The sequence below is a fragment of the Lates calcarifer genome, linkage group LG5, assembly GCF_001640805.2.
Source record: "Lates calcarifer isolate ASB-BC8 linkage group LG5, TLL_Latcal_v3, whole genome shotgun sequence".
Lineage (NCBI taxonomy): Eukaryota > Metazoa > Chordata > Actinopteri > Centropomidae > Lates > Lates calcarifer.
Genome location: NC_066837.1, coordinates 11741123 through 11765590, shown reverse-complemented (window position 1 = coordinate 11765590; position 24468 = coordinate 11741123). Strand labels below are relative to the sequence as shown.

Below are 24468 nucleotides of genomic sequence, written 5' to 3'. Positions count from 1 at the left end.
GGTATGTGCGCCTTTCCAGCAGTTAATCATGCAGCTTCTTCAACACTTCTGCCGACGCTGCTCGCTACCCACAATAAATATGCAATCATTTACCTCCGTGCAGCAGGCGGCCAGGAGGCTGGGAGAAAACACCCCGCTGTAAAAACCACACACATGCACACACTTGTGTTGCTCTCTGTTTTACACTCAGAAACACACACATTACATACTTGCTCAAGGGCACAATGAATTATCCTTTCCTGTACGTGTGTGTCTGTGTGTATGAGAGGATGTGTAGCATTGGTCTAAACACGTTTGTGTATGCATGTGTGTGAGATCTGCTGTTCATTCCTCAGTCTCATAAATAGGGAAGGGATCCAAACTAAACAAACACTAGTGATACTTCTCTCCGTTGCAGCACATTCACAGTGTCCTACTCTGACAATGTCATTGGCTCTTGGTTGTTTTTCTCTGTAGATCAAATGACCTCTCCTCCGTTTTCTTCTTCGCTTTGATATGGGAGCTTTTGATGCAGCTGTCTGATGGTGTGTTTACATGCCTTTGGCTTCTCACTTGGTCAATGGACTAATCAGATATGCAGAGGTACTTAGACTTCCCTGTTGCTGGATGTCAACAGCTGTCTGGAAGGTACAGAGAGGTGGAAGCCAAGCAGGACTGTGTATTATAATACTACTTTAGCATATACTATTCACCTGTTAAAAAAAAAGAAAAGAAAACAAAAACAAATAACCACTGGTTTATCTTCCTCTTCTTAAAATTCACTGTGGTTATTATTCTTAAGGTCCTTTGTTTATTTTTACCTTTAGAGGAGAATTACCTTGTGTTAATAACTAAGTGTTTTCATCAATTCTTTATGTCTGAGGTGAAACGCTGCAAACAGCTGCTTATTAATCATTTAAAAAAATCACATTAGGAGACAGAATGGAATTTGACTTGATCTAATTTACCAGTAATAAACATTCTACACATTATTTTGTGCAAATATCTTTGTACATTCAGTTTCTTAATCTTATCAGTCTTAATGCTCTTATGAAAACAACCAAATTATTTCCCCATTTTATTGCTACCATTACGCTCAAACATACATTATATCATTAGAGGATTATCCAGGGACAGATTTGACGAGAGCCCATCTTGTGTATCAACTCGTCTCAAAGCCCCAGGATTCCTTCAGCTATGCAGTGCCCTTCTGCTGTTGTTTTGTTCCCTGTTTGAACCAGCGGCACAGTAATATGTCCCATATGCTATCAGGAATTTATCCCCCACAGAACAAGTATGGAAACAATAGTGTGCTTCGGTCTCACCCACCCAGAGCTGTACAGCTATGGATGATGTTCACAATTGTCCCTCCATGCTACAAAGTTATCTCTGTCTCCCATATGTTCCGCCACTTTATGTGTTTGAATGACGTTTATGTACTGGTGTTTCTCATCATGGAGTCAAACTGTCACACCCATCCAAACTGACACAGGAGGAGAGGGAGCAGAGGAGGAGATGATGTTGAGGTGTTACTTTTTCTCTGTACAGTGTAGTCTAATCTTTGAACCCTCTCTCTCTGTCTGAAGCACTAAACTTTCCCCTGGCTTTGATACCAAATGCCTGGCTGCATATTTGTCAAAATGCACTTTGCCCCTCTCCAACCTTTTTTCTTCTCACTGTTTCATGAGCATTCCAGCAGCAGGAATTTAACTTTTTGATTCTCAGTATCCACCTCAGCTCGGATAAAGATCTAAACAATTAAATCTAAGCACCAGTTAGTTTGAGGATTTTTTTTCGGTTTACAAAACTCTTTTTTCATGTTAAATTCCCTAATAAATGTACTCTGGAACTCATTTTGCTAATAGGAAAGTTAAGACAAAACTAGTGATTGGTTTCTATCAAACAATTACAGTTTACAGTGTTAGGAAGCTAATTCCAAATAAGATAAGTTTAAGAATAAATCGTTTTCTGTGTAATCTAAATGTACATATCCCTGTGTGTGAGTGTGCATATGTGTGGATACACATGTTACACAGCAGGCTGGTCATGCCTCAGGCCATTCTCTGTTTCTAAAGCCTTGTCAAAAGAAGGGAGCTAACAAACTCACTGGTGGCAGTGCAGCACACTGAGGTGCTGGATGCTATAATAACGCTTCCTGTCATCTTGTTGCTGTCGGCACAGCTGCGTCAGGTGAGCAGCAGGGTTGCGCCTTCGCAAATGCTAACTTGTCTCCTGCTCCTCCTCCACTCCTTCCCCTCCCACACCCATTCTAATAGAGTCCCAGACTCACCTGCTCTATTTACATGCTGCTAATGAACAAACAGTGGTAGGAACAGATGCCACCGAAACAACAAATGTAATAAAAGGCTTGGGGTGGAAAAGGAGCAGCGTGTTTAGGAGGAGGGAGGGAGGTAGCAGTGATGGAGGAGGGGGGCAGAGGCAGTGTGTAAGCGAGACAAAATACTGAGAAAAAAAATTATAGAGCTCCGTCTGGGAAGATTTGTTTGCCATTTGGAAACATGCAGTAAGTTGCAACTTGCTCCTTACTAAAATTAAAGTCTGACCTCTCATTGATATTACAAAATTTCTATTCCAGCTAAAGAACAGAATGAATAAGACTGTTATGAGAGCAGCTGAGTTCTATTAAAGAGATAGAGAGTGTGAGCATGAGAGGGATTTGTCACACTTGAAGTGCTGTGTATTTTAGAAGGGCGGGGGGTATTTACAGTTTGTTTCAAGGGCCGTTTTACATTATATCCCTGCTGTGTTGAGTGAGCGGATAACTTGGTCAAGGAACCATGGTTGTTTACAGGACTAGCAAGGGAATATTGCTTGAAATATGAATTCACACACTGCTGTTATTTTGATTTCTATTATTTTAATAAAACTAATACTAATGCATATCATTATTATCTGCATATCAAAGATTGTGAAAGAGAAATCCTACTCATTGAGCATGACTGAATACTGGCCAACTGTTAAAAGTCACTCCCATGATGCAGAAAACAGTTGTCTGTAATCCCTTACGCAGCTTGTACTAGCCCAGGGCAGTGGTTATGTGTATGTACCTCCAGCATGTGTTATAGTATCAACCTGCTGCCACTGCTGCTGAAGTATATTCTGCGAGTGAGTGTGTGGGACTGATATGTGCTAACAAGCCCAGGTGAGCATGGCTAGCCTCACCTCCTAATGCGTTAATCAATGCAGTGGTTTGACAAACCGCTGTCTATGTTAATATATGCGCTTTCACCTCCCAGTGACAAGGTGAGGTAGTGAGGGCAGGTAAATAACACGATGAAGCTGGAGGGTTGATGGGTATGGCCTCGTCTTCGTATGAATGTGTGTGTGTGTTTCTCATCCTGACACCCTGCTCTTCTGAACTTTGACTTGACAGGGAGCAGATGTCCCTGAATCCGTTTTTCAGTATTCCATTAGCTAACAGATGTTAAGTGATAGCCTATGCAGGTAAATGTCATACAGTAATGAAATACTGAAGTTTAATCTGGTTTTATTAACATCAAATGAAAAGCCATATCGTTCACAAAAATGCTAATATCTACTGAACTTTTTGACATGGTTTTTATAAAACTATATCCTTAAAAAAATCAGTCTGTAGATTTATGTAGTGCTATTATTTTAATTATCATAGATAATAAAGACTGAATTAAACATTTAAATTGAACCTACCTGCATCTGTCACAATTACATTAATATTAAATGGTTACATTACCAGGGCTCTCACACTAACCTGTCTCGGCTCCGCCGTGAAGGGAATGCAGCATTGCAGCCAGCCACAGTGCACACATGCATCTCTTTGAGGTGCACATTCTTGTAGTGCAGTTTCATGCTATAGGAGCTCTTGAAGCTCTTCTTACACACATAGCAGATCTTGGGGTCAGGACTTGAGCATGGATCTCCCTCTGGTGATTGAGAAGAAGGGAATTTGGGTGGGCTAGAACCGTAGCCCATCGAAGAGATGAAGCTCTCATGCAGGGCAGCCATACTTGCAGCAGCGGCAGCAGCTGCTGCCATGCCTCCATTATAGAGGCCATACTGGCCCATGCAAAACATGTCATAAGTAGGATCGTTGAGTTCTTCCTTGATCTTGATAGGGGGCTGATGAGGGGAGGGTGAGGAATGGCCCTTTCCTTCCATTTCCTTTCTCAAATGGGCTTCCTCACCACCCTCATCATCCTGTTCCTTGTCCAGACCCCTTCCACCCCTGCTGTGTTTTTGATGTTCATCCACATCCATGAGCTCATCACGGTAGAACATCTTGGAATCAGAGGTCTCAGACTCATTCTCGAAGTCTCTTTCATGGTCCTGGTCCTCAGAGGTGAAGCTGTCCATGCAGCGTAGCTCACCAGAGCCTCGCAGATCATTTCCACCCCTACTGTCACTACCAGTCCCTTCCCGGCATTCGTCTTCACTCTGTCTCATCATGCCTCTCAGAGCTAAGCCAGGGCTCATCTCATCCTGAGATGGGGATTGCTGCCCACTACCACCACTGTGGTTCCCAGTACCACTGCCACTGTTGTTGCTGTTACAGTTACCATTCATTTTGATATTGTTGTGAAGAAGGGATGACTGGTGATGGTGGTGATTTTGATGGATGTTATCATCATCATCTTCATCTTTGTCCTCATATTCGTCTGCCACATCAATCACTTCCTTCTCAATCTTCACTGGCATGCTAGATTTACGAGGCTTCTTTTTGGGTGTGGGATCACTGCTGCCACTGGTGAGGTCCTGATTGGCAGTAGGTGTAGGTAAACGGTGAGACATGGGCCCTGCCTCTGACACATGAACATTATTATGTGAAGCCACAGCTGCAGCAGCCAAGATCTGCTGTTGCTGGTCCATCAGGGTGGTACTGTTAGTGGTGGTGGGCAGGATGGGGCTGGTGGGCAGTGACACTGGAGGACTGACGAGATCAGCGGGGGACAGGAGCGTACGGTAGAATGGGGGCACTGGCTGGACTGGCTGCACTGACTTCAGGGAGGGGAACACCAGTGGACTCTGCAGGGGTGACTGGAGCATAGGGTCTACCGGTGGAGTGGTGAAGCCCAGTGGTGGCCTTCCAGGGCTGGTGAGTGTGAAGCCACCATTCTTGGTGCTTGAGATGACAGGCGTGCCAGTGGTCGAATTGGCACGGATAAGGTCTTTGTCGCGGTTATTACGCAGCATAGGCATGTGCAACCGTGGATTGGGATTGGCACTGTGACGGTTGCGGCTGCGCAGTGAGCTGAAGACCATATTGCAGCCCTCGATGGTGCAACGATGTTTAATCTTCAAGTGAACAGCATTATAGTGTATCTTAAGTGTGCCTTTGTCATAAAAGGTTTTGCCACAAGAGTTGCAGCACACTCGACCCTTGCGTGAAGTGGCTCCCATGCGGCGCATGCGATGCATCTTGGAGGAAAAGGAAGGATGGGTGATGGTTTTAGACTGCTCATCCTTTATGAAGTGGTGGTGAACTTGGTGGTCACTCAGGCTGTTGGATTGCTGTGGTTGATTTTGGGATTGCTGTTGGCCCTGTTGCTGCTGGAGCTGTGTCTGCTGTTGCTGCTGCTGTTGAGCTTGCTGGGTGGAAGGGGTTGGCGAGATGGGTGATGCCCTGTTGTTGGGTTCTGTCTTGGGTTCAATGTTGTTAATGACTCCCAGGGCTCCACGGCTAGGGCTCTGGCCTGTGCGGAAGGGTGACAGGGACACTTCTGACTCACTGGTCTCTACCTGTTCACCTTGGTTTGGCAGGCTGGGCTCCCTGAGCCGGAGGGCAGACTGCTCCATAGGCAGGCCATTAGGGGGCAAGCCGAGCATGGGGGCAGAGACTGGGTTGATATACTGGAAAGGCAGGAGGAAGGCTAAGCTGTTGGGGATATTCTCGAAATGGTGAATGCTTGATGGGCTACTGTTTTCCAGATGTGTCAGGAGTCCGGGGCTGCGGGTCCTGTTGTTGCTTTCAATGAATGTCCTAATACCGGAGTCTGTCTTCGAGGAGGGAACTGTTACTGCCTGACCTTCCTTCTCCTGAATGGCCATCAGCTCCACAATAGACTTGGTCTCACCAAAGCGCAGAAATTGCTGCAGGGTGATGATCTCCTCTTCTCGGGACATGATGGTCCAGCGGTCCAGCACCTTGCCTGCAGCATCCTACATGCCCCAGAAGAGACAAAAGAGAAGACAGAAATACAAACCATTATTGATTGTGCATAATCAGTGTGGTCAAAGGAGAAGATAGAGCAGGGGTTAGTTTGTGAGGGCAAGCTTTTCTGCTCATGAAATTCAGAGGCCCCTGGAGCAACATGTAGCTAACAGAGCTTTGACGAAAATCTCCCCCCTCCACTGCCCCTCTTTCCCATCTACATTTTTTCTATAAGTCGGCCCTGCGAATGTGATCATTAGCCACACAATGATGAGAGTAGGCAAGAGTTTAATTGAGTCTCAAACAAACAAATCAGAATCACCGTGGTGGGGCTGTCAGCGAGTCTATGTGACTTCAAACACTGTGGGAATGTTAAGCTGTTAGACTGTAAAAGACATGAACCCTTGCTGGGTCTCCCTCTGAACACAAATGGTACCGAGGGATATTTACAAAATTGTGTGAGCCAGAGAAAAAATGGGTAACAGAAATAATAGAATAATTAATGCAAGCCACTAATCGCACCTTGGTTGGCAGGCATTTTTCTCAGTGTGTTCACTCTCTCCAAGGCAGTGAAAGGCTTGAGGGAGGATGGGACTATGCATCAGGAAATGGCTTTGGACAGTCAAAGAGGAAAAACTCATGTTTATTTAAGATTGTGTTGGAGGATGCCTTGACAGTGACATTGAGCTTGTGTTCCTTTCATTGGGCAGGCTGCATATTTATCATGCTTTTATGTTGGTGAGGTCCAGAGGATGTATAACCTTTGTTATCTTAAATATGTATCATATCAATATGTTATGTTATGCATGAGATTTACATGATACACAACCTGTTCCACATTAAACATTAATGGTGAAATAGATTGTACTAAATAACATGTTATTTAGGGGACTCTCAACTAATTATATGTTTTTAGTTTTTAGTGGCAGAAAATATTCACAAATATTAACAATGGATGATTTCTAATAGCCCTTGGCATTTCCTGTTCCTGTGTTACCGCATTTCCATCCTAACAGACCAGAACTATTCTGATGGGACTTAGGTGTTATTCCAAATAGAGCACTTTACTTGGCTAGGGATTTTTGCAGATGTGCTGAAAAATAAAAAGCTTAGACTCCATGAAAATGTTCACATTGTCAAACATCAAGAGATGGCAAGGGATTCTGGGAAAATAATCTTGGCAGATCCTGAGAATTGACTTTGTGGTTCAAGCACTAAGTTTGAAGCAATGAATGTTTGACCTCGCACTGGTCCTTGTGCACGAACCCACATCTTTTCCTGCTTCATAGCTCTGATGAAAATTATACTCGTACAGTAACTGCTGCCACAGCTGTTGTTATATAAGATGGCATGAGTGAACAAGATAGAAATAGATAGAGAGAAAAAGAAAGAGACATAGTGTAAATACTAGAGTTCACACATCAGTTCCTTGGGGACCAGGAGCAAGTGACATCAAGGGAATAACACAAGCGATGACAATTAGTCACAGTGAAATGGCAGCATTTCAGATGTGCTCCTAGCTGCTGGCATCTATAAAACATAAATGGCAACTCTGGTGAGTAAAAAGCTGTAAAAACCAACATCACAAAGCACAAAGGGCCTGTAAGGAGAAAACAGAAGATAAATGTTTTAAGAGAGACAGCGAAAGAGAGATAGTAAGGGAGAGACACAGAGGAAGAAGAGCAGAAAAACAGAGAAAATAAAAGTGTGAGTGGTTTCATATCATGCCCTCAGATATACTGGAGAAATAGATTCTTCTGAGACGAAACATCAATAGTCACTGGGGTATTTGTTGTTAAATATACATTAAAAAACATTTTACACTTTCATTCTGTGCGCGCTCTGGAGTTTTTGCCTGGAGGTATGACTTTAAATTCTAGCCTGGGCACTATTATTTCATACTGCATGGCCATCTGGGCATTAGTACTTCCATTTGATTTAATTGAAACAAAAAAATGAAAGCAAATTAGAAAGTGAATCTTTAAATAGTTCCACAGCCAGAACATTTCTTAAGAAATTGTAGCTCTAAGAAGTGGAGCAGCCTTTTGATATTTTCTAGTGACAAAAAAAGATTCATTTGTGTGTTACACATTTAAATACACTAAGATAGCCCACAATTACAACTCTGATTAGAAACAGAAAAAAATCTAAATGCAATTTAAGTACGTTATTCCTATGAATAGAGTGTCTGCTTCATAAGCAGTAAATAGCAATAAAGAGTACTGGTGTGTTTGGGATCATTGGTAGCCCACATTTGACTTGATTTAAATCAGATTAAGATATCTGTCACTTTGCAAACTGACCCATTTTGATGTTTGCTCTTCAAATTGAGATTGAAATAATATTCATAAAAAAGGGGGCACTTTTAATGGGAGCTCCATTAATAAATTCTACAGGGACTGGCCTTGTGTAATAAGTAAAATAATCAAGAAAAAGTGCAAACACACACCAGCAAGATGGCTTGACCAATGCCCCCCTTCATACCCACACACAGTTACCCAGCTGGATAAAATGGAGTTTAGACATTTAATTCATCCTCCACTGGCCCTACCCTTGCCCTCACTTCCCCACTTGTGAAGTCAAACAAAAGCCAAAACACAATGACACAGGCCAAACTGCAACCCATTAGCGCGTGGAAAGACTAGCCAGCTGTCAGAACAGGTCAGCAGTTCTTCTATGCCCTGGACCCTGTGAGGAGGCCAGAGGACTTTGTCCAAGCTCTCCTCGTTCACTGGTCAATTGAGTTTTGGAGGCCAGTCAACAATCAGTGAGACTGGGGTCGTGCTTAGAGCAGAGAGTCTACACAAATTCAAAAATGGAGCAAATCAGCCCAGAAAAGGATGTGAAGGGACAAACTTGATTAAGGTTCAATCCATGTGGAAACTACTGCTGTTTTTTATGCCAAGAAACCTTTCAGTACATGGCTGTTTGTTAAATGCTTTTGCAGTACCTCATTTATAACACTATATTTTGCAATATATCATTTCTTTTAAATTCCAGACATATCTGGAGTATCTAAAGTGTGCTGACACACATTTGTAGACAAACACATCCCCCAGAAGTCCTCACCACAGTAAGTCTCACAACTCCACTCCCCTGCATTAGCCCTGTGATGCTGTGAGAGAAACAAATATGCCATTAGAAGCACTTTTACAAGTAGGCACTCATCTTCCAATTAGCTTAATGTGGCCCTCTTTCCCCTATATTTTCCAGGCGTGCCCCACCTCTTCTTGTACACTCCCTCCAGGAAAATCTCATTAATCCACCCCTCCCCCATCTCCACCAGTGCTATGACATATTAGTCTGTCATTATGCATCCCAGAGTCCTTTAAACAATACAGCTAAACCTCTGTTTGCCAGGTTAATGACTATTAGCCAGTAATTACAGAAGAGAGACGATAGGGTACCCACTTTATCTGGTGGACAGCCTGCTGCTGTTAGTTTATTTTATCTGCCTGCCTCCACGTCTCTCAGAATTAATCTAGCGACGGCTGTATTTATTCATCTCTCCGCCGCTGCTGATGCATTCTTAATTCACGGCTGTCTCTAATACTGTGGTGCTGGCTGTTATGTGGTGGGTGGGTATCCACCTTGCAAATTGCTGACAATGAGGACGAGCAAATGATGGCCTTGTCATGGACCAGGGCACCACTGTCAGTTAAAACAAATCAGGCAATTATGCAATTAGCAGGTTATGTGCTGGGCCGTACTAAGAGCCAGGGTATGCAGCGTTGTAAGGTTGCATAGTGTGCATTAGGGATTAACAGCTTAAAACGTATATGCTTTTCACTAATCATCAGCTATCATACTCAATGACTGAGTATTTGGAAAGCACTGAGAGAGATGCTATGCTAAACACACAGCAAAAAAAGGGGGAGAATATTTGCTGTGAATATACTGTCCTGACCTGTGCCTGTGTGCACTAAATCAAATGGGAGATCTCTGACACCCGTAGAGTCTGTGTCACATCTCTGATATTTACATTTTCATGTTAACATATAAACTGTCATGATGTGTAATTATGTACAGCCTGTGTAGGCTGACAGCTACACTGGTTCTACATTAACATGACGGCAGTTCAGCTGATCAGAAGACGGTATCACTTGCAATACAGAGGATCAGTTCTCACAATGGCAAAGTGAACCATGGGAACCACATTGATTCAACAATCGCCTCGCAGTGAATGCGATCTCCACCAGGCCTCGAGGGAATCCCCATTGATCTCCAGTCCTGCTTTCAGATCCAGTTCCTTTCAAAAAACTGCTCTATCCCTGTGTTTCGCCACTTCAGGGGAGGTTAAGCAGAAGTTCCTTGTGATCTGAGAAGGTCTTGAACCTTGGTGCTTCCTTTTCCATATTCTGTTTCCCCTGCCCTGCCACCTCACCCCTCCCCATCTCGGCCTGTATGAATAATGCAGAGGATCTAGTGGCAAGGGGGTGCCATGGGGGATGGGTTCACACAAAGCCCACTGCCTGGAGCCATCACATCAGAGGGCAAGAGCTCCCAAGACACAGGCTGCTCCCCGATTGGCTGCCCAGTGGCAGGTCAGAGGTCATGTGTGAACAACTAGCTCTGCTTCTGCTTCTGTGATGGACCACAGGGAAATCAGTAGCTGCGTCCAAACGTGGGTGGAGGACATTTGTAAGAATCATAGAGGTTGAAATTTGCACTCTGTGATCATTGTAAATTCCCCCTTTATGCTCTGCACATCAAAAGACTGAGCTACTTTGGATGTGACCTTGTGTTTGCACCTCAGATGTTTGATGTTTTCTAAAGTGTAGAAGAAATAACTTGCATCTTCACTGAAAGATGACAGTCTACTGTACATAGATACTATAGTTAACAAGTTAACAGTAAAATCATGACAGCCTATCACCAGACAGACTGATAATATCCCTGTGGGACAATCAGTAACAATTATGTCACCTTGTGGTGGCTTATAATGGGACCAGGCAAGATTAACTATCACTTAGTGAACTGAACCTTTTTGAAATATGTACACGAAAAAAACAGTTGTCTTTCAAAACACCAGATTGCAAAGACATAGTAAATAGCAGCCAAACAAATGAACATTTCATTCTCTCTGAGATACTCTGTGTGAATAGCAGCATCTTGGTGTCATCTTGAATCGCCATCAGACAGCCCTGATGTCTCCCTGAAAGTGGTCTGGTGTTAATCTGATGTTAATAAAGTGATAATTTGCAGTTACATCTTGGTGGCAACTGGAGGTAGGAGATAAAACAGCTACTGAAAATGTTCTTTTGTATTTTACTGTCACTTGTGTTCATCTTTTGCTTTTGTTAAATTGTGCACACCAAAAAGCTTAATTAAATACAATCTTTGTTAAAAGATGGCATAAAAGTTAGACCTGCCAAATCCTGTTTTCCATATAATGTGAACTTCTGACATGACAACTGACATGAAAATCCAGGTGATTCAATAAAGTCCAGACAGGACTCTCTGCACCAGCTCATGTTCCTGATTATACCTGGGAACAGATCTATTCGAGTTTGATTCCTACTTTATAATTAAATTAACAGCCATGCAAAGGGCACTGCCTTGGTCTAATATTATGCTCCTGACTGCCAGAGAGGACTGCTGTGGCGTGAGTGAATGTGAAGAGGCCACGGGGCTTATTTCACCAGGCCAGACGCACTGATCAACCAACAGGCCGCGAGACACCCTGCCCTCACCTCTCAACCTGATTTAACTCATGGCTTTGGTTAAAAATTCATGACTGTGTGTTAGTTGTTGCTAAGGGCACACTAATCGACTGGAGTGAGATTTATAGTGCAGTTGCAAACTGCGAGGAGGAGGATGGAGAGGGGGATCAGGCTGGGGCTATTACAAAGGACTTTACCACAGACGGGTGAGTCACACTCTGGCACGTCCCAGGTTCCAGGTGGCCCTCAGTAAACAGTTTCCGTTCGTTTTTCCCACTGACTTGTCTTTGTTCATTATCTGTTTTTGAAAACAAACCTGTCTTAAAAAAAAAAAAAAAAAGGTCTCCTAACCTCTGATTCATCCAACCCTCGCTGACCTCCACCACCATCATCACCACCCTTTTTGTTTTAAAGCTGTCCCTCGGCATCTTTAAAAAGTGGAGAGGACAGTCGTTTGGCCGCAGCCCAGCAGAGGTGCAGATGGGGCAGCACATGGAAGCCATTTCAGGCCCTGGTGCGCTACAGAGCACAGTCGACTGTTCTCTGGAGTTCAGAACCTCTGAAGAACCGCCTCGCAGCACTTACATGTGAGCAGCGTCTGGGTCTGGGCTGATGTATTGATTCCCTGTCTCTTTTCACAAAGCATACACAATAACGTTGGCTCGCCTCACCCAACTGTGCTAAGGAACCGTAGCTGTGGTCAGTGTGTAAAACTCAGCGGACCCAGCACTGAGCTAGAGGGGATGCCTCAGAGAAGAGGGGTGGAGTGATGGAGGCAGCGAGGGAACGCCTGATGGTTCACATTAATTGAGGATGATTCGTGTGATCTCCTGGGTCTGGATGGAGCAGCCAGGTCTGTCGTGGGCCTGGGAGACAGATGTGGGGGCCGCTGTGCTCCCTCCAGGGCCAATGGAGAGCAGTGAGGCGGCTGAGAAATGGTCTGTCTGTCCAGTGTGTGTGTGTGTTGGTAGAGATGGGGGGAGGGGGGGGGGGCTGACAACCTGCTTTTCTCTCCCTCTTATATCACATCTCCTTTGTCTTGATTACTATTTTGGCAGGAGGCCGGTGCGGAGAAGGTGCATTAACATATGCTCACAATTTGCTCTTTGGCCACATAGTTGCATGTTTGTACTATGTCTTGATGTATCAGTCTTTTCTGTTTCTCTTTTGTGTAATACCCGCCCCTTATCACATTATATCCCTGGGCTAGGAATGGGTAGCAAACACTGGCTTTAGTGAGTAACTGTGCTTCAAAAAAGTAAAACTTAGAGCTTGATAAAAGCAGAAACCTGTACATGTGGGCTCCAGCTCATAAACCCAGTATGTGACAAGTTGTTTCTGCCTATATTGGGCGTAAAGTTTTGTATTTTCCTGATTTTTCCTCCATACTTCCTGGAATGTAGCATTGATCTCCACACAATCAAAATAATCCACACATCACTTTCATGTTTTGAGTGTGTAAAAGGAAATAGATGTGACTGGATAATGGATTGTACCGTAGGTAAACCTCCCAAGTCGTTTTGTTTTGGTCTGGCTGGGAACAGACAGAGGTGTCTGTAACACACAGACACACTGCATTAGAAGAGCTTTTCAGCTTTCTCCTGTGTTTTTGCTATGGAGCGTGCAGGAGGAAAGAGAATAAGCTAATGGACTCTTTACTTAATGTGATCAGAGCCATTATTGACATGCTGCCAGGAAGATGCAAGACCATTAACTCGAGCTTCTCTCTCTCTGGTACCTTCCCTCAACCCCACTCCTTTCCCCGACAGTATTTCACTGCTGGCCTGACTCTTATACAGAGGAAAGGCCACTAGGGGGTCTTGGAGCCCCAGAGGAGTCTGTGTCTGTCATGTTAACTAGGAACCTGTGATATAGACTGTTTGGAGAATTGGCAACAAGATGTTGCTCTGGACTTGGCAATCGTAAATCAGTTGTTATGGTGGTGTATAATGTTAGCCTTTGTCTTCAGAAATCACAGGAGGAATGGATATCAGTGAGAGCTGCAGGAATTTTTATGCAGAATGTTCTGATGGTTTAGCTGGCTCAGCAGCCGGCCATGCAAATTTAACATCTTGGGATTTAAATCAATTTTTATTTCTCTGTTACATGTTGCCACTTCTGTTTCTTATTACTTTGAACTGTCTGATAACAAAGAAGTCACATCTTCAAGTCACTCAAATTTTTTTTGGTTGTTTTTGAAAATTTGTATATATATTAAGTAAGTACTGGTATTTCTGACACCTCAGAAAGACAAAATAACAGGAATAAAATAACTTGTAATTTATTAGAAGTACTAAATATAATGCAATACAAAACTGAACAAATTAACCAAGCTCCTTTGTTCTAGTGAGACTTTTCATCGTCTGTTTTAAAATTACATTTTTTAAAAATGACATACAAATTTTGGATAATTTTTCAGTCACGTATTTAGAAGAATATTAACTGATTTAGGTTGAAAGTAGTTGTAAGTTTAATATGAGCCATAATTATAATTAGTTTCTCTGTCTTGTTTGGCTCGTCACGAATATGTTATTGAAGGGAGAACACATTGGAAAAGAAAGAAAGAAAGAAGAGGAAACACTTCTGACAACACTGTAAATTACACCTCAGGCTGAATGATACAAGTGCATTAGTGTGTGTTAAGAATATTGTTGTTTTATCAAAGTGAAATCACACACTGAGTGGGTAAAATGGTCCCAGATTACAAACGGTGCAGCCTCCCTGATCTTAAACTGCCTCACTGGAATTGTTGCCTGGCATGTAAGTTGGCTCATTCATCTTGGAGGCGGAGGGTGCCGGTGTGGCTGCAGTGTAATTTACACCACCCCGACCTATGTGCCAGAACACATCTATCCCTGTGGCCCAGGGGCTCATGCCGCCAGCGGCCCAGAGGATGTTCGTGTTTATGTGTGCGTACATGTGATGTGTGCATCTGTGATCATGTGGGTACAACAGGAAGTGGTGCTCAGGTCTCTCGGGGCACAGGTCCAGGTCCCTGGGCCTGTCTACTGTCATAAGTTCCAGAACGGTGATTACTTACTGCAAAAATAAACACCATTACCATCTGGTGCTGCCTCTTTGTACTGTAACTTATACACCAAGAAAAGCTCTAGACCATCAAAACACAGAGTGGAGAACAATAACAGGAAAAAAAATCTAATCTGCACTGTAAAGGTTTTTTTTTCTTTATCTCAAGTACATTTGTGAGATTATTCCATATAAAAAAACTTTTTATTTTGGGGGCTCAGAATAAAAATCGGTCACTAAAACAACTTTTGATGTCTATGAGTGGGCAGATAGTGAAGAACAAAAGGTTCACTGGGACGCATGGTGAGAAAGTCAGGATGATAGGGGTCATTCAAGACCGTTGAAGCCTTGCAGATCCAGCAGATGTTTGATCCATCCACGGCACATCTGGTCCTCAACACACTCAATCCATTTCACTCCAGTTCTCCTTTTTAGATTTTCATTGTTCCTCACGGTCCACTAAACTCCACATTCTCCCTCGTGGCCCACAAATATTCATTCACAATCATTCAACCTACCCACTTAGTAATCTCAACATATAGGCTGTTGTTGTTGCATGTGATATGAAGGGTGTGTATGCGTGTGTGTGTGTGTGTGTGTTGTTGTTGTTTTAAAGGTTTAAATATTTGGTGGTGATCAAACATCTGTATTTTATCCCCTTGCAGATGGATAGAGGTCTGTCTTGAACTGGGTTATAAGCTGTTATACCCAGCGAGGAACTGTAAACTCCAGTGGCACTAGTCAGGGAAATGAAAGCTGTCATTCTCATTGTAGTGGGCCCTGGGAGGGTCATATGGTGCTTAACTGCTTCATTGTTCCTTTTATTGTTGGAAACAGAGACGGGGTGTGTACGGCGCAGGTTTCTGATTCTGGAGTGCGACGTGACGAGAGGACTGTCAACTCCCCGTAACTCTCCATGCAACTTCCTTTAATAAATGTCAACTCTGTGACCCGGCGGCAAATCCCTGGCTGGCTGGGTGGCCGTGTCAGCAGGCCGGTGGGCCGGACAATGTCTGGGCTTGGCCCCGGTGACACTGGGGAAGTGAAGCGAGCCACTGCTCTGTTTGTTCAGAGAGGGGATGCAGGGCCCCCTGGAGGTTTAGGCCCGAGATCATCAGACAAAAACAGAACCTGCATGAGCGTGTATCAACTGATTTTTTTTTTTTTTTTTTGCATGAATGTGCAGTGGTGCTAAAATAAAATACCAGCCTGAATTTGAGTTCAGATTTAGCTGTGTTAATAACACTGTAGGCTTGTCCCTATGTGTAACGCAATCTTCCTATGTTTGCGTCTGGCCTGGTCTAGCAGTGCTGAGCAGTGCAATGCTATTGATCCCTACAGCCTTGTGGTCTGCAGGGTTCCTGTCAGTAAACGCAATGAGCCGGAGCACCTTCCATTCCCCCTCTCTGCCCTGTGTAGCACTACAAGCTAAACAGCCATCACAGAAACTCAATACAGGCAGACTGGGTCCTGGTCATCAGCAAGCAGCAGCAGCAGCAGCGCCCTGCGACGTCCCACGAGGCTCTGGCTAAGTCAATTCAGTGTCAGTGCAGCATCTCACCTTGTAGACCTGTTGCCAGCCTAATATGTCGTGCTAATATGTCTCTCCATATGAATTACAAGGCAGTGAGAGGAACCCAGATGCAATAAGTATGGATTAGCTAATGTCCAGGTTCTGTCTGAGTCTTGTTGGGATGGAGGAGGAGGCAGGGGTGGGGGGTGGGGGGAGGCTGACGATAGTAATAGCATCGAACAGGGTGTCTGGCTGTGGCTTGGAGGTGAGATGGGGGCATACACAGGCCTCTGGGATTTCTAAGGAGCTCTGGGAAATAAACTTTCCTCTCTGCCGCAGAAGAAAAGGGGGAAGGACTGAGAGAGATAACATTGAAAGAATGATTAGTGAAGAATGAGAGAGATGGAAAGAGTGCGATGGGCTGTTAATGCGTTTTTTTTCCTGACTATTGATCAACCTGGAGGGCTAGAGGTGTATGGGTTAGAGGTCTTGAAGCCCTTACCTTGTCTGCTGTGTGTCTGCGTGTTAATGTGTGAACCCATTGATTTGTATTGTGCTCTGTATAGCTGTTCTGTGTGTAGGCCAGAGCGCCTGACAGAGGAAGGGTGGGATGGGAGCAGAGAAGAAAACAGAAAGGTGGGAGAAGAGGTGAGCGTGTGGTCAAACGGGGGCGTAATTAGGAACCATGTTACCACTAAACTCTATATATTGATCAGAGATAATTCACACACACCATATCTTCCCCTCAGCAAATGTGCCTAGGTGCTTTAATAATTCATGCTACATATAACTCTTGTTCATTGCTACCCAATGCCCATTTACACATACCTGTTTTTTTTTAAGAAATCAGTTTGTTAACATCTATGTCTGAGTAAACTAGTGTAGAAAACCCCAGTTAGATTTAAAGTGAATAACTGGGAAGACTTGGAAAAGTCTCCTCTATTTATTTTCCTGCATTTCTTTGTTGAAGAAACTTTATTTTATATTTATATATATAAAAAAAACAGGAACATTAAGTTTGTAAGGATGCTGGCAAAAGTTTTTGTGTAGTTTTGTATTTCCTAAACGTTCAGTAAAATTATTGGAACCTTCTCTTGGAATCCAGCTGATACACTGTATGATTAAAATTTTATGATTAACGTTTTTTTTCCCTCAAGTGCTCGACTGTGGGCTAAACTAAAAAGAGGTGGATGTTTCAGATGAAATAAGAGTGATTTGGAAAAGATAAAAAATAGAAACTGTAGTTTGTTTTTTTGGTTGTTGTTGGGTTTTTTTTTGGTTTTTTTAACTCGTGCTGCCACAGCATGCATCACATAAATAGTTGTAAACTCTTTTTACACCTATTCAGACAGATACACACCCAACAAAGAACATATGTTATATTTTACTTATAAACAAGCACACACAGACACACACAGAGGCCATGCCTGCCATTGGCAATCCCTGCAGGCAGATATGGGGTGTGTTTGCCAGCAGCCTGCTGAGTGAGTAGGCCAGTGTGCCCCTAACTCAGAGCTGGGCACTACGCTGAGCTGCTTTGATGTGTGTGTGTGTGTGTGTGTGTGTGTGTGTGTAGCTGGAGTTTGGTGAAACAGCAGAGGGACTGTGTAATCCTCTGACATGCCTGTGGAAAAATACAAGGATCCCTCTGACAGTGGCTGAACTACAGGCTCGGAGGACCAGTTAGTGTGTCCACAGGTTCATGTGTACGGGACTGGCTGCAGGCTGTGTGCCGACACAGATGCACAAACACACACCACTGCATACAGTACAAGGCATGAGAGAGATACACATATATACGCACAATTAAGATGCTTTTAATATTACAATGTTCCGAGTCTGTCTCCCTAGTGAGGTTTCTGGCTTGGTGACACTAATTCTTAAAAGGCTATGTCAGTGGCAAAACCACGGTCTAGCCATGTAAGGTGCAGTCCTCAACTAAAACACAGAGCTGCATTGCTTTAGGCCCTGCTCATACACAAACACACACGCGCACGCACAGGTCAGTACATTAACACAAACAATTTGGTTTTGCCGTTGGAATGCAGGAGGACAGGCGAAGAGTTTTGGCTCTGCCCTCTCTATACTTTGCATAATTGCGTCTTACATTTCCTTTAGTCTGAAGGGATGCTGAATCCTAAACAGTGATGGGAACCAGGTCTGCTGATCATTAGATTTTGGCAGAGTAACCTGCTGCCACATGTGAGAGAGGTAGCAACACAAATAATGTGTGTGAATGTCGGTGCACGCGCGTGTGTGTAGATGTCTTCATCTCTACAGTATGTGGCCTCTTGAGAGGAAGAAAAAACCAGGGCAAATAAAAGGACATTAAGCATATGAATTAGCCACAGGTCTAATGTGAGCTCTGTGAAACAATTAAGCAACGAAACAATAGTAGACATTTCATCTTCTTATTGTCTAATCGCCCATCTGACTGCCTGTGTATTTCCCCTCTTAACCCTTGAGATACTTGCTAATGGCCCTCACAATGGAATTATTTACTACCCATGGTAGGGGGGCAAATGGGTCAAATTGTGTGTGCGTGTGTGTGCGTGCGAGTGTGCGCACTCGTGCCCCCTTGTACTCAGAGTGAATGAAAGGGGAATGATGGAATCATTGAAGCACGCAGTGACTGAGAGACGGGGAGAAAGGAGAGGGGGACTGAAGGAGGAGGACTGAGTGCTGCTTGCTAAAGTGAAAAATCATGCCATGGTGCAGAGGGGCCTGGTTTTGTCCACTGGGAGAAGTGACTACATCTATGCTGGCACTCAAGTGCTCTTAAATACTCTCTCTTTCGCTCTCCATTTCCCCACATGCCTCCCTCTATCTATACCCCCCCCTCTCCACTTCTGTCCGTCCCTGTTTCTCTTTCCTCCCCCAGTTCTCCCCATAGGTCCAGTCCAGGTACAAATGGCTATTTGCTGTACAACTCCCACAACATGTTTGTGTCTGCTCCTGCTTGTCCCTGACAGCACGTAAAACAAAAAAGCAGAACAGGTGCTTTCTTTATTCACAAATTGCTCCCCCAGAACACAAAAGCCTCCTGAATGGAGATGTCAGAGTGCTATTAGAAACGTCTGCGCTGGAGGAAGCCGCACAGCTTCTCTGTCAGTAGCTTTTAATTCACTGAGGAGTTGGGAACAGTCATTGTGTCAGTCTTTGTGTGTGTGAAGTGTTTCACCTTCACAATTAGTTAATCTGCATCCTCCTGATCAGGAGAGGTCAATCCCCATTAAAACATGAAGGAATAACATTAATTTCTTTTTTTTACCTCATCACCTTTTATTTAATTTACTAATCCAATTTGAATTTGTCATAAGAATTAAATTGTTTGTATTATTGTAGCAATATCCAGTATAATAAGTAACTGAAAAAGTGAAATGATCAATTCACAGTTTCACATCCTGTTCAGGCCTAATTATGTCATGCAGAGACAAAGCGCTCACTTTCTTGATTTAGCGCGCTAAATCAAGAAAGTGAGCATCACTGCGGAGATGAAGGCTGCCTGTGGAGAAGGAATCAACAGTGCTGCTCACCGTCACCTGCTGGGGTTAACCCCGCGGTTGCCAACACGTTCAGAACATAGATGAAACACAAAAGGAGACAAGCCTTTCATTCTCACACCTACAGTTACAGCAGCCTTTCTGTCAGCAGCCCGGAATCTGTGTGTTTGTGTGTGTTTGTACAGGAGTGCATGCATCGTAGACATATTTCCCCCCCCCTCTAATTAGCACGAGGGAGTCCTGGGGGCAATCAGAGGCGAGGTTAATGAGAGGAGGAGAGAGCGAGCGGAGGAGACGAGGCAGGGGTGCGGCGAGTAACGTGCACCGTGCTGCACTGGTGCTACAGCGTAACACACCCTTCATATCACGCTGTCACCCTGAAGGGGCATCATCCTCACGGCACCCACACTGATGTTTTGGGGCCTGTGACGTTTCACATGAGAGCTCTTGTCTCTGCACCTTGGTGATCTTTCCACCCGTTCCTGTCTCGTATTATCTCTCCCTTCATCCAGATATGACAGCATGTTTCCCATATCAGAGACAATTGGTACACTGGGAGCAAAGAAAAAAAAAAGAAAAATGAGAGGAGGGAGGAAGACAGAGCTGCCACAGCAGTCTTGGCATCTGTCTGTTCTCACTTGGAGCGCGGCATTGCTGTTGGGAGAAAAGCTCAGTGTAGCAGATGTCACTGCTGAACATTGCCCAGGCAGAGTGAGCGCTGACTCGCACGCTGAAGCACCATCACCAGCACACTTCATCCTCTCACAAGGATTGACTTTAGACAGTAATGATTCTGAGTTTATACCGGGGGGGTGAAATTTTCAATTATTAAAAGTATCCACTGGACTGATGATGTCTCTGTCAGACTGTGGCTCAGTTGGCCGACTGCAGTTTCACAAACCCCTGCAACACATGTTCTCCACATGGAATATTTTGAGCTGTTTAGAGAATTTGTGTTATTTTGTTAAGTGATATTTTTATACTTACATACTAGCGTAGTTTGCAACAAATGGACAGCTGACATTCATGTGCACATGCAGCATTTTAGAAAAAATTCTGTTTTTAATTTTTATCTGGTATTTTAGTAGAGATATGGACAGAAAACTAGGGGGTAAGAGATCAGGACACCCCTGAAAATAGTTGGGTTTTTCTTGCTAGGCTTTTTTTTTTGTCATGATCGTGACATAGATGTGTTTAAAATAAACTGCCTTTTTTGTGGTAATTTGGTAAATCAAAACCAACATCAGTCATGGATTTGGTAAATTATTTGACCACAAATGCGCTTAGTCTCTAACCTCTAAATAACTCTGATGTACAAAAACATCTTCTCTTGCCAAATTACAGTAAGCAGGCACTTCTTCCTCGGGTACGTCTCTGTTTCAGCATCATATTCCAGCCCCATGGCCTGTGCACGGGTTGACCTACTGCACACAGAGGACGGTGGCTCATGTGGCCGTCACTCTGAACATGATGTGATGGGGAGCAGGGACAGAGAAAAGTGGATCCTGCATTATTAAAAAGAGTGGTGCCATTAGCGACATTTATACAGTAGAATGGCTCGATCAAATTATAGCACAGATACACACACACTCACACACAGGTTCGCACACGCACTCAGACAGTCAGACACCCAGTCTTGACGCTGTCCTCGACCATGTTAAATATTTTTCCAGGAAGAAACGGCAGGTACTGTAGTTAATGTTGGTTGTTTTCAGGTTTTGCTGGTGACACTGTGTTATAATGTTCGAGTTGTATTCCAGTTTGCCTTCATCTCACACTCTCACACCACTGCCAAAACAGGACTTAAGGGTCACATTCATCCAAGCAAAACACTGCTTTTATTCAAAGATTAAAGATACTGGCTTCAAATGTACTTCACATTTTTTTTGTCTGTCACTATTTCATGTCATGCAGGGAATACAAGTAATTTTCTCCCACGTCTTTGCGCAGAACTACCCCCCCCCCACCGTCGTCTGGCTTGTTTTTGTATCTCTCACCCGTTAACAATACTGCTCGGGGCGAGCACAGATGTAAGAAGTAACAGCTACGCTAAGAGAAGAAAAGATGAGCGGAAAAAGATAGAAGATGAGAGAAAGGGAAACAGACGGGTAACGCTGCTCACAAGCATCACTTGTCAATTTACAGCCGTTGCTCCCTGAACCGCACCGTATAAATTTCCAGTGTGACATCCGTTTCTACTGCTTCCAAGCCGACTCGGGCTCCGTCCCACCAGATCTCCTCCCCAGACACATACTTGGAAACCTTAAGTACAGACATTGTGCCAGATGTAGTCTGCCTTTACTTTTATTTATTAATTTTTTCAGGTTTTGAAATGTTGACTTTTTTCTGTATTGGAATCACTATGGGGGGATGAGAATGGATGGGGTAATGTCTCAGAGGAGTGGTGCTTCGCTGTATTTGATGTGGCCGCTGCCATGCACACCAGTTCACATATGTGCGCACACATGCATAAAGGCACTCACAGGCACACACACAGGAGTGTATGACAGTAAATCATGGGTGTGATGTGTGTGTGAGTGGGTTGAGGATGAAGAGAAGGGCCAGAGAGCACCAGGGGATGTTGTGTATCCAGTGGATAGAGAGACAGAGACAGAGAGTGAGAGAGGAGCTTGGCACTGCTCATCTTTGACTGATGGCAGTTCTTCAGGGTTGAGACATGGCCCTCCTTTAATCTCTCTATCCTTAGACATGAAAATGGAAGAAAAGGCTGGAGAGGAGGGTGGCTGAGGGGACCAAAGGAGAAACCTTTTGCTGGGTCTTGTGCCAGATTGATTTTTACTTTATATCACTTTTATTTTAAGGCAGACAATAAAACTCACCTACCCGCTGATCATGCATGCAAGCAGTGGATGGCAAAAACAGAAACGGTGAGTTGTGACTCACTCTGGACATGACTTCTGTCTTGACTGGTTCAGTGCCAGCACATGTATTCTTCATTGCTTTTTGAAGCATCGACACGGCCTCTAACAAGTACATCTGACCCCAGCAAGTCCATCTTAAAATTACATCCACATCAAAATAGCTATAATGACTCGTCTCTGACTTATATGAAGCAAGGTGTAGGCCTCATGGCTAAGAAAGGAATCTGCAAAGAAAACACAGCCTCGAAGGAGTATGAGCTGAGGCGCTTGCGCTAATACAAGATTGCATTATAAGTGCAACACCTGTTTCAACTTAAAAAGTAGAGGCCAGTAGCAAGATTAGCAAAACATGCCCATAAAGGGAGAAGGTGGCTGGGCCTACGCTCTGATAACAACAGGAAAAAAAAACTGCCTCGGTCCTGCATTTATTTCAAAGAGCTGAAGGAACTGATGTGGTCATAATGCTGAGGAATTCATTCCACTGCCACACAAAGGCAAACTGCTGTCACTCAGCCAGAGAAAAGTGCCTGAAATGTCTATTTTTAGCTTTCAGATCATACTATGTTGAAAAGAGACTGATTCTGTTGAATATGGACCTGTAAAAAAACTCTTAAAACATTAATAAATGGCAAGTTGACTCATAGATGTCACTACTGACAAACTTTTACAGCTCCCGCCTCAAGCTTTTAAAGCTAATAAACAGGTAATGAGATTTCAACAGGCAACTCAACAGGCTAAACATATATTCTCTGCCCTGTAATTGCTATAAACCTAAAGATAACACTATGGGAATTTCAGTGAGTAATTCCAAAGCTTTGAGACATGTTCAGTGTTCAGACCTGGGAATGGGAGAAATCAATGGAATCTGAAGAAGTTCCTGTCCTGAGGGATGCTGGCTGTGCAGCTCTCAGTACTAAGGAGACTTGATCTAGGAATGATCCCAGGAATTTCACCACGGTAATTAGGTTTGTCAGCTCGGCAAAGTGGGAAAACGCTTTGTACTGTGTCACCTCGGCAGGCTGGATTTTTGTCAGGGATCAAGACGGAGACAGCACACCCCATACCTAAGTAGGCCGCACTGCTTGACAAAGGTGTGATTCAGTGCTTAATGTGAGACGCTGGTGCTGACACAGTCATTGTCGAATTGTCAGGGCCCTTTGGCACATTGTTCAGTGACTTGCTGTGATTATATTGTCAGATCAATTTTGAATCTGCACGCTGTGACGGCTGGTGGCAAAGATCTTGACAGGAAGTCGGTGAGGAGTTTAGCACCTCACGCTACCATTGGCAGTGTCCCGTTACGCAGTGAGGAGCGGTTAGTGCCGCAACGCTGGCAAACGGGAGTGACACACAAAACCTTGGGCTGCTTTTCCAAGAGCTCTGCAACTGGCACTACATAAACACAAACACAACACACACAGAGCCACGCGACTGTGGTCTCCCAGTAATAGCTTTGTACCTCTTGGGGCCTTGTGCAGCGCGTTCCTGCTCTTATCTTTGTTTACGTGGAGGCTAGATCATCATGTACAACTGTGTGTTGTTTAAAGTGCACATGTGAGTAAGAATTCAAGTGTGTGTGTTTGTGTGTGTGTGTGTGAGGGAGAGAGAGAGAGAGAGAGTGCATGTGTGTGCCGGGGAGGTGATAAGGCAGTGCCTGGCACCACAGCACCAGTTGGCATCGAGCCTTAGATCCTGAAGATGAGAGAGAGTAATACTTGGTTGCGTGTGAGCGTACACACACACACACACAGTGTAA

General features: G+C 44.0%; 1 protein-coding gene across 5 annotated transcripts in view; it reads right to left on the bottom strand.

Annotated features, from left to right (window-relative positions):
• bnc2 (basonuclin 2) overlaps positions 1–24468 on the bottom strand; it is a 160268-nt gene that overhangs the window by 9151 nt on the left and 126649 nt on the right. For all 5 annotated transcript variants that reach the window (XM_051070577.1, XM_018684172.2, XM_051070576.1 and 2 more), the window contains one exon: positions 3728–6132. In XM_051070577.1, the coding sequence (XP_050926534.1) occupies positions 3728–6132 (2405 nt within the window). The remainder of the gene's footprint in view (positions 1–3727; positions 6133–24468) is intronic.